This window comes from Nyctibius grandis, chromosome 3 (genome assembly GCF_013368605.1).
Source record: "Nyctibius grandis isolate bNycGra1 chromosome 3, bNycGra1.pri, whole genome shotgun sequence".
In the NCBI taxonomy this organism is placed as follows: Eukaryota; Metazoa; Chordata; class Aves; order Nyctibiiformes; family Nyctibiidae; genus Nyctibius; species Nyctibius grandis.
In genome coordinates, this window is record NC_090660.1 from 7,028,935 (window position 1) to 7,039,634 (window position 10,700).

The 10,700-nt window shown below is 46.4% G+C and overlaps 1 protein-coding gene across 1 annotated transcript; it reads right to left on the minus strand.

Moving 5' to 3' along the window:
* On the minus strand, positions 1–8,234 carry NRSN1 (neurensin 1). Its single transcript, XM_068396617.1, has 3 exons — positions 8,029–8,234; positions 2,593–2,790; positions 1–1,586 (listed from the first exon to the last, which is right to left on the minus strand). The coding sequence occupies exons 2-3, from the start codon at positions 2,779–2,781 to the stop codon at positions 1,188–1,190; spliced, it is 588 nt and encodes a 195-aa protein (XP_068252718.1). The 5' UTR covers positions 2,782–2,790; positions 8,029–8,234; the 3' UTR covers positions 1–1,187.
* Between the last annotated feature and the right edge of the window lie 2,466 nt (positions 8,235–10,700).

Below are 10,700 nucleotides of genomic sequence, written 5' to 3' on the forward strand. Positions count from 1 at the left end.
TCCATGGTTGGCTCACGCCTAGAATTTTATTCAATCCATTCAAAAATAGACAGAACTATAAGGTGGCACATATTGTCAGAGAGTACAAATGTCACATTGTTCTTTATACAGTTTAATTTAAAACCATAAATTAAGACAGTGACATAATTGCCCTGGGTGGGAAAATAATTAAGGGTCTTCAGTGAAAGTACAAGTCTTCAGGTAAGCATTTACACAAATGTATCTGGTAAAGCATAACTTTTTCTATCCTCTATAAAAATATAAACAGCATTTCAAAATGTCTTTAGATAAGTATGTCAAGGTCATCTAACATGGCATTAATGTACTGACAGAATATGGGGCCTGGGCATATCAAACCACGTTTAGTAATCCACACCCAGCCAAAATGGAAACATTTTACATCAGCTTCAAACATCATACAATATAATAAAAGAAACAATATCAAACCAAAGATACACAAGTATGATGTCCCTCCTCCCATATGAATTCCTTATCTTTATTTTGTATTTTTTGTTAATATGGCAATGACTAAGAAAAAAGTGGCAGTTTTGCACAGCTTAATTGTAACTCAGGATCGAGTGTAATTTGCCTTTCCCAGGAAATAACGTTGCTGGGAAGCAACACGTGCCAGGATGAAATTAAGGGCACTCACTGTCATGTATGTTTTACCTGTGCAGTTATTACTTTGATACGGCCTGTAGCATGTGACAGGAGGGCAAGTGCAAATTACAAGGGCAGAATCTTGGCTTCCCAGACAGCAGAACTAGGTGGTAAAAAGTAAGACTAAACAGTATTTTTAACAGCAAGAAGAAAATGAAACAAAAAGCCAACTCATCTAAACTTTAAACAGTGGGATGAAGGGTGTTCCTGGTAACAGCTGTTGTAAACACACCCTATGTTTTCCAGGGATGCAATCTGATAAGCTAAACACCTAATCATTGTTGCAAGGACTGATCTGTTCAACACAGATTAAAATGTTCAAATACACTGAATATATTGGTCACGGGTCTAATCACCTAATTTCCCTTTTCCCAATCCTAAATTTGTATTGGAGCAGCTTCCCCATCAGCTGTGTGTTTGTACAGCAGAGCACTCAATGTTGTAATTGACTAGCACATACGCCAAGAACAGCTGATATTTTTCAGTTGAAGTGATCTACAAGTGAGAAACAAAACCTAAGGAAAGGGTCAGGTTTCAGATAAAGGCTGGACATTTTGCACTTTGGACAAAGTGACAGGTATCTTTGATTCTCCTGGTGCTGGCGGTTTTGTGACTGGCTTTGCATGGGCTTTTATATCAGCTATTCTCTCTTTAAATCTTTGCTGGAGGTACTTTTCTTCTTTGGAGTAACTTTTAGCAAAAGCAGACATCAGCAGACACGCTGCCACGGTGGACCCTCCAATGCAAAACAAGATTGCTCCTGCCAGCTTGCATATATCAAGGGACCCATTAAACTGAATGGCACGGGTATCCACCACAACAAAATCATCTTTCCCAAGAGCTTCGATTTTCGGTGGCACAAGAAAACCCACTACAAGAACCGTTAACCCTATCAGTATAAAAGCTGTCCCAGAGATGAGTCCGACCTGGAAAATAAACAAAGAAACAAAAAAACCAGTTAATATGGCTTTCCAGTTTTTAGTTGGTACGTAGTCCTAGGAGGCATTTGGCTTTCACAGTGTCTTACAGGTACAGTTCTCTCTTCTAGGAGAAAGCTGATATCTTTCTCTTAGGTCATATGTGGCCCTACTAGAACTAGAATATATAGAGAAAATGTCTTTTTACAACTCATATAATTCAGTATTGGCATTTCTGGAAACAATGGAATATGCATCTATATGTCTAAATAGCATTTCATATCCAAACGCCCCATCACAGAGAGGCTCACAGTTTAACCCCAGTGCTGTGTGACTAGTTATTTCTTTAGCTTTAGGTGGTGGTTAGCACCAACGGTTCAGTCCCTGCTGATAGTCTGTGTCATACCCACCACTTGCTTTTACTCCATGAAATGTCATTCCTTTGCAGGGATTAGAAGGAAGCTGCTATTTCTGTGAACAGATCACAGAATATTTCTAGCACATTTCAAGTGTAAGTGCAAAATTTGGTTCGCACAGAATGGCCCTACCATCAAAGCAGAGGGGCTGCATTAGATGGCCTCACAGGCCCCTTCCAGCCTCTGGTGTTCTGTCAAGTTCCCTGACCTTAATGAAGATCTTGCAGTTTTCTTGATCCCTAGGTCACACAGTCACAGAGTTACTGCTGTTAATCTACCAGTCCTATTCCCAATAATCTGGCAGGACTATTGTGGGTGCAGAGCAGAAGTAAACTACACTTTCAAGCTATGTGTAGGGTTTCCCAGAGAAGACTGATGTTTCAGTGACACGGCTCCTTGTGGCAGAGAAACTAGAGGATCCAGAGATCCCAGGAGTCCCTTGGAATCTGATGTATCTTTGTAAGAGTGCCCCGTTTTCAGGCAGACTTATTCAGTCATCTCAGTGAAAACTGAGCAACAGAAGGGAGGAATACCTAAAATCATTAGTTACATGTGAAAATCTCAAAATGGGAGTTTCTCTCTCCAACAACAGGCAGTACCTTCCAGAATGCAGAGCTCCACCTGCTAGGCGATCTCTGGATCTGAAAATCATCCTCATACTCCCAAATTGAAGCTGTGCAGTCCTCATAAAACTGATGCAGGTAGGACCGAACTCCATAGCGTTGGTACCCTCCATCGGTGCTGCCCTGCGCATGCTTGGACCCGCAGATGTCAGCATAGGAGCTCATCCTTCCTACCTGCAATGAGAGGTTTCATGCAAAGCACATTGTTATTGGTGTGGCAGGAGAGCAAAGCTGGCTACAAACTCTTCAGATGACATGAAGAAAAGCAGCCCAGGAGAGACCTTTCCTTCACTTTTTTCCAAACCAAGAAGTGAACCTAGTAGGGCAACATGCAGTGACTCAGCTCAAGGAAACCCAAGGCACTCGGCGTCTTGGCACAGCACAGCCTAAAGGTGCTGCAGGGAACATTTCCTCCCATATGCAGGGTGCCCACTCCCCATCTTTCACACTAGTGTGCTACTGTGTTTCCATGGAGACTGAAAAAAGCAGAATATATCAGGTAACAAAAGCCAGCATCCCTCAGGGGCCCAAGTTGCCTCTCATCCAGACTGCTTCTACCAGTTAACTAGAGTTTACAACCTTAGGAACTTTTCAGACTACTGGGTAAGGGTTTTTTTAATGTTTTTGCCCAAGCTTTTGAAGTGCAGGACTAAGCATTAACGTAACATTCATAGCCATGAGAAACAGAGTCCAAGACAGATTGAAACCATATATATCCTGTACTTAAAGATGGATAGTTAAAAATGAAAAAGATGGAATGCCATAACAGCACCAATCTGCTCACTGAAAAGAGTGAAATGAAAATACTAAACTTGTGGCAAACCGCTGCTCCCTTGGAGAAGTCAATGCTGAGCCCCTGCTGACTTTAATAAAAATCAGAATTTTGCCTTCTATGAAAACTACTAACAATGTTCCATACTCTTTCCACTACATGGAAGTTCTCCTAACACGCAAAATTTGTATTTAACTATGCAGGTCCCAGGCTTGAACTTGGTTGCACAGGTGTGTTGTGACTGAATTCACTGAAGTAATACCAGCCCCTCAAAAGCCTGAGCAATAGGTCAATGTGACTTAAACTGATTGACTTCTCTTTTGAGAAGTTCAAGAAGTCCTAGTCCAAAGGGAAATGTTAATCAGTACTTCCATCTGATTGTCACAGCTCAATTTATATCAGCTTCAAGCAGTTCATGTGATTGCCACAGCAATTTTACATAGAGGGAAGGAAAGAAGGTTTGACATGCTCATGGCAGCTAGGACCTCCCAATTTTGCAGCCCTACAGCCCTTTGTGCTTCAGGAATGGGTGGTCTTGCCAGGTATGAAATACCTGAGTATGCAAGAAAAACAAAGACTGCTGCATTTAAATTAAGCAGAAGCCAGAAATGATGGGGAATGATGGGGAATGGCAACGACCTGAATGAAGCTCTTGGCTGTCTCCAAAATCACTGCTGGTATGACAGTGATCTTCCTGCCTTTTGGAATCTGGTTGTGGCCTTGGCTAGGGATAAAGAGGGGTTTCCTTGTTCCTCTTGATAAATACCAGTAATCTTGTTTTTTATTTTTTATATCTAATATGTATTTACTTTGTATCTTGTAATTGCAAATATCTCTCTTGTAACTCACAATGAGGTTTCAAGGCTCTCACAGAAGCCATGACCGAGTGGAGGAGGAGGCCCATGTGATGCTGGGGGCCTTAGCAAGGGCCAGAGCTCCCTCCAGGAGACTGAGGGGGACACAGTGCTGGTGGCTAAGCTTTGCTGAGCAGCAGGGGTAGCACCAGGCACAGCTTCTGACAGGAGCCCCTTCTTGGAACCCAGAACTGCCTTTGCATCCCCTTCAGGTTTCCCTTTTCCACTTCAGCCACAGTAAAGTGTTAGGAAGTCAAAGAAATGCTCTCTGACTGTGGACAGGCTTGCTCTCTGCTGATGGTACAGCACTGGTGCCTTCCAGAGTGTGCTCAAGCTGCTGGTCTTCCCAGGCAAGGCAGAGAAACAGGCAGGGTGGACAGAGACCTTGGGACAGCAGGAAATTCCTGGGCAGCGCCAGCTGCTCAGCAGGTGAGGAGGGAGAGCCTGGCACCCGGGCCACCCTGTGTCAAGTTGTATGTTGCTAATACTGACATTCCCCACTACAGTTAATATATCGAAAAAAATAGTTTGTTGTGCTTTTTTACAATGCTATGAGCTTTTGACCACTATTACTTTTTGAGGTACAAAAAAAAAAAAAGTGGTATGGATATAAGTATATAATCTGAACTCTTGTGGGGAAACGCTGAAAGTTATTCTGCTTTTGTAGCCTGTTTGTTCTTCTGCATAAGAGCTCTTTTTGTTTCCCTTAGGAGTCCCTCCTCCTGCTGTTTATTCCCTACCTGAAAAGAGAGGAAAAGTCGTCTTTTCTCACTGCCACCATTTCTTCAATAGCTAGCTGCCATCTTTCACAGGACAAGCACTGAAGAGTTCTCATAAAAACAGTTCTGCTCACCTCATAAAAATACCTTAGGGTGAAAGGAGAGGACGAAGAAACGCTGTAGTTTACCATAGCTGGCCCAGCTCTCGCACGCAGGGTCACTCAGCCTATACCTCAAGGATAAGAACAGTTTATGCCCATATCGCTCAACATGTCTTTTGGTTATGAGTAAGCGAGCACTCCATCTCCCACATCAGAAAGAGATGAAAGTAAAAGAGGCCAACCAAAGCTCTGCGCAGACTCATTCTCTGGAGTCCTTACTTAGATCTTTATTCTCACATCAACCCTACCTCCTTAAATAAATTATGCTTAACTCCTTGCCAACTTAAGTCATTCAGGTAAGCATATTGAGCATCACATAATGAGCAGAAAGGAAGGTACTTCCCCAGGTGTAAATGACTCCACAGGGAAGGACTAGACCTAACATGACCAGATAATGAGGCCTGCCAAAGCTCACTTGCATTACTCCAGCTGCCACCAGGACACAGTTTTAGAGCTTCTTTGGTTTCTCCACAATTCAGAAAGCAGATGAAGCACATTGCTGATTCTGAACCAGCAACTGTAGTGATTGAAATTAAAGAAATTGAGAAAACTCAATGTGACAGAAAGCTGTACAAACACTACCTTGTATTCACTGCACTGTCTGTAGGTTTAGTCAAGAGAGAGGAAGGAGTGCATACTGTTTCTAACAGCTTGATGAAGAATTGCCTATAAGAACCACACAGCCTGGAATCACTTATATTACATGTAGATTCTTCTTCTTTAGAAATCTAAAATGCTAATAGGTGGTTTTGGTCAGGCATATGAGCAAAATGATAAATAAGAGCTGGGAGGTGGAATAGAAAACAAAAGAATGATCATTTGCTTGAAAGAGTTGTGATAGTATCAAGTATTATGACCTTTTAAAATGGAAGGAAAAAAAAAAAAAGGCCTGCCAGCATCATTAATTCTTTTCAAGCACTGCATAATATTAGTCCTACTAAACACTTTCTTTATGCTCAGATTCTTCCACTTATAAGTAATCTCCTGTCTTTTGCAAAATATCTGGTCCCTTAGAAAGACGAGAAGGCTTTCCAGCCCTATATGACTCATTGAAGCAGCCTGCTGTGGCCTGAGCTGGTCTCTTTTGGTCAGCATTTGGCCTAAGATGGTCTCTTTTCTCAGCTGCAATGTAAACATAATGTTGTTGTTCTTGCCACTTACAGATGGGGCAGAGGAACTGCAACAGTCAGAGTATGGTGGGAGAAAATAGTTCTCCATAAATAAGAAGGAAACGTGTCACAGCATCAATTTACATTGAATGAATAAATACTGCAGTAGCTATGATCTCTGTAGTGTTGATGTGTATTTGCATGTCTCACCTTCATTGCTGAGAAACTAAATGCTGAAACGTTGGGAAACTTTTGCTAAGAAGAGAGTCACTGTTACCAAAAAATCTGGTTTACGCACGAGCTTAGAACACACATCCAGGCAGCAGGAAGTAGTTTAATCATTAAAAGTTTTTCAGTGCCTAAACCCGAGGTGCCTAGGAACATGTGGGATGTACGATCACAGCTTAAGAGCACACCACTGCGTAGTAGCAATCCATCCCCTAGCAACTTTTGTTTCCATGGCAAAAGCTGTCCTGTTTACTTTGAGCTTTACTATTCTCCACTGATCTGGGGAAATGTGACTGGATTAGTGAGCAGGCAGATTAAAAGATGAGCAAGCTCCAAGAAAAATTACCCAATAAATTTTTCAACTCCTTTGCTTTCTTATTGAAGGGTTAGACACATTTAAACAAATGTAAGGAACTGGCATCTGAAAGGCAGGACAAATAAGGATGTGCCACTGCTCTGCAACACCACACAGCCACCAAATCCAAGCCACAAATGCTGATGGATTTGCATAGGTGAAGTCCCCCTCTCCCTTCTCCAGATTTGCATGCTTTGACCCTTCTGTTCAGAGGGCCACGTTTCCAGTCTTTGCCTACAGAAAGCGAGACCTCTGTGAAGAGTGAATATTGGAATAAATAACCTGTCTGTGACTGCAGCCTCAGAGATGGCCTTTTTGATGCCTCAGCTACCTGTCACGCTGGTGTCCAGCGCTTCCCCAGGCCAGAGGCTGGGCCAAGCCGTGCTCGGCCTGACCCAGTCCACCAAAGCCCTCGCGAGCCCTCGCACAGCCGTGGCGACCGCTCGGCACCCTGCCCTCCCGCGAGGCCGGGGGAGCTGCCGCCGCCGTTTCCCCGAGGGTATTTGGGGTGCCCGTCTGCTTTCCAGGGCAACTCCTGCACCCCGGCCGTGCACGGGGGGACAAGCAGGGCCTTCTCCTGTCCGGGGGACAAGGCCCCGCGGGAGGCACAGGCCGAGGCCTCCCCTCCCGGGGGCGGCGGCCCCGCCCGCTTCCCAGCCGCCAGGTCGCGGCCCGTCCGGCGAAGGGCCGCACAGGCCGGAGCCAGATACCGCGGCGGCCGGGCAGGACACACTCGCGATCGCCCGTCCCCCGGGCGAAGGGGAAAAGAAACTCCTCAGCGCCCGCACCCCGGCGGAGACCTCGGCCCCCGCGACAGACTTGGGGCCCTCACCCCTCCAGGCGCCGGGGTGCGACGCGGAGCAGAGCCCGCTCCGGCGCCCCCCGCCCTGCCCCGCAGCCCCCGGCCGCGGCGCCCCCTAGCGCGGCGCGGCAGCGCAGCCCCCTCCAGGCGCCGGCAGGGCAGCGCGGCACCAGCCTCCCCCGGGAGGGCCGCCGCCTCCCCTGGGCCGGGAGGCGAAGCCCGGGGGCCCCGCTGTACGCCCACACGCCCGCCGGGCGGCCGGTGGCCCACCGCCGCCCCCCCCCCCGCAGGAAGCTCCGCGCCGTACGACCCCCGTGAGGGCGCCGACGGTCACAAGAGCTTCTCCTGCCAAACTGCCGAGCCCAAGTTTGCCGAGAGGCCCGGAGCGGCGGCCCTGGTGCGGCGGGGTTACCTGTTCCTCCTGACGCTCCCCTCGGCCAGCTGAGCAACCGCAGCGGCGCTAGCTGCGGCTCTCCCGCCCTGGTCCCATCTCCGCTCTGCGCCGCGCCGGCCCCAGACACACGTATTATGTACGGCCCGAGCGCCGCTCGCTCCCGCTCCGTGCCTGCGCACTGAGCCGCCGCCGCCGGGCGCGGAGGGGCGCCGGGCCGCGCTCACCCGCCGCCCCCGCCCGGACCTGGCTCCCCGGAGCGGCGGCTTGCGCGGAGGGCGGGATGCCGGGCCCATGGGCCCGAGCTCTCCCCGGCAGCCGGCTGCGGTGAGGAGGGTCCCTCCGGCCGCAGCACCGGCACGTCTCCCGGGCCGGGCAGGCCCGCAGGTGCACGGAGCGGCAGCCCAGGTGCCCGCCAAGGTCACCGGGGTGTCCTCGCTGGGTGGCAGGAGCAGGAGGCTCCTTAGGCCGTGTCTCTAATCGCCACCCCCACCGTCCCCCCTTTTAATCAGGACTTAGTCTGGAGAAATGAGGCTCAGGCAGACCTTATTGCTCTCTACAACTACCTGAAAGGAGGGTGTAGCCAGGCGGGTGTCAGTCTTTTCTCCCAAGTAACAAGTGATAGGACGAGGAGAAATGGCCTCAAGTTGTGCCAGGGGAGGTTTATGTTGGATATCAGGAAAAGTGTTTTCACCAAAAGGGTTGTCAAGCATTGGAACAGGCTGCCCAGGGTAGTGGTTGAGTCACCATCCCTGGAGGTATTTAAAAGACATGTAGATGTGGTGCTTAGGGACATGGTTTAGTGGTGGACTTGGCAGTACTCAGTTAATGGTTGGACTTGATGATCTTAAAGGTCCTTTCCAACCAAAATGATTCTATGATTCTATGAAAAACGCATTCAGTGCTCTGTTATTTATCTAGTCGAGTGGGTAGACATCACAAAAGGTGATATATGAGCTGCAAAGAATAAGGCACTGAGATCTGGGGGCTGGGGAAATAAATTGGTAAGCAGAGGACCCAACTGGACTTTTAAGAGAAACACAGTGAGGCTGAGGGCCAAGCATTAATGTCTTGGGTCTGCCCTAATAACAACAGGTCGGTTGTTCAGTGGGAACAGATTTCAAGTAAGCAAGTTTGGGGAACTAAGGCAGGTAGCGAGGGAAGAGCTAGAGAGCATGACAAGGCACTAAGAACTGGAGATGCTAAAATGTATCCCACGAAGAGGCAATATGTAATTCCTCTGAAAAAATAATGAGAACATAAAGGGCAAGAGTGCTAAAGAGTCATTTCAAAGCTCTGTACTGAAATATGCACAAAAATAGAGTATCGTTGCATGCAGAAAAAATGGAAGTGCATTAAAGCAAAATGAGGTAGTATTAGCCAAAGGTCTTTTTGAAGCGCTTAAGTCACCAGAGTACGTGAAGAAGAAGGTGAGATTAATGGTGGTTTCGTTAATAGCAATGCCCAAGCTCCTTTGAAGAAACCCTGCATTTGATGGCAACAGTAAGTTTGGACAATTGGAAACTAGGAATCATAAAAATAGCTATTAAAAAAGAGCAAGTAAGGGATTACATCTGGAGTAAGAAATGCTGGTTTCAGTGGGTTTCATCCTGTCTTTCCAAAGCTGTTATGCCTTTCTTGTTTCAAGTAAAGAGTAATGCCAAAAGCCCTGACCTAAGCAGAGCTACTTCCACAGCAGTATGCTGTTCAGTGAGTAGCGTTGGCATACCCAAGCCCAAGGCAACTAACAAGGCAATAAACTGACAATTATTTGTGAAAAAACAGGAAAATACAGTGAAGTGATAAATGAGTGAAAAGCAGAATGGAGTATCAGTCTTAAAAGAGATTTCCTGATAGATTGTCCTGTAAGACTAACATCAGATGTACATGTAGTACCACAGGTAGGACTGAATGCTGCTTTATCCTGGATCAGGAAGATGTCTTCTATAGAAAAAGGAATTAATCTGCTTGAGCTGTCCCTTCTGTATTCACAAAGCTGGCTTCTTTTGATTACTTACCTACTGATAAAGGGAATAAATAAAAGGAATACAAAATACCTATGTTGGCTCAGTACAATTTTGTTTCCTGACACAGAAGTGATACACTCAGCGAATCAAGACAAATTAGTATTGTAGCAATGGGGACATCTACAGTAATGCTAAAAATGATCTGTGAACTCCAAATTAACAACCCTGAAGGTTAACTCTTGGTAATCTCAGAAGTTGCTTGTAGTGCACTTTAGGAAAACTGTAAACTCAGTCCGAGATCAGCGTTGTTCTTGAAGTATAGCTGAGCTTGGTTATGAGAGGTGTTGAACAGACAACTCTAAATGTCCTGTTTAGCCTTGAGATCGGTAACTTCAAAGCAAAGTTGTTTCACAATACCAGGTCATGGTGTGACTGAGGATGTGAGCTGCTGTTATATGAAGGAATTTCCAAATTTAAGTTTTTGCTCAGTTCTCAGCTTTCACAAAATTTAGACTATGTTTATCCTGAAGGCTTCAGCTGGGAGTGGCATGGAGAGCAAGTGTAATATTCTACCTCAAGCCGTAGATGTTGTTAACTTGATTTTTTTTTCCTTTGTGGAAAGGGAACCCAAGCCTACAGCTTTCCTTATCTTCCACCTGCTGTGCTAAAGGTTTGTGATGGACAGTAGTGAGCATGCATAGGAGAAAATTCTGTATTGTCAAGAAC

Coding starts and splice junctions, on each gene's coding strand:
- NRSN1 (XM_068396617.1), bottom strand. CDS start 2,781: ATGAGCTCCTATGCTGACATCTGCGGGTCCAAGCATGCGCAGGGCAGC. Junction 1,587..2,592: donor GGAGCTCTGCATTCTGGAAG/GTACTGCCTGTT, acceptor TTTATTTTCCAG/GTCGGACTCATCTCTGGGAC.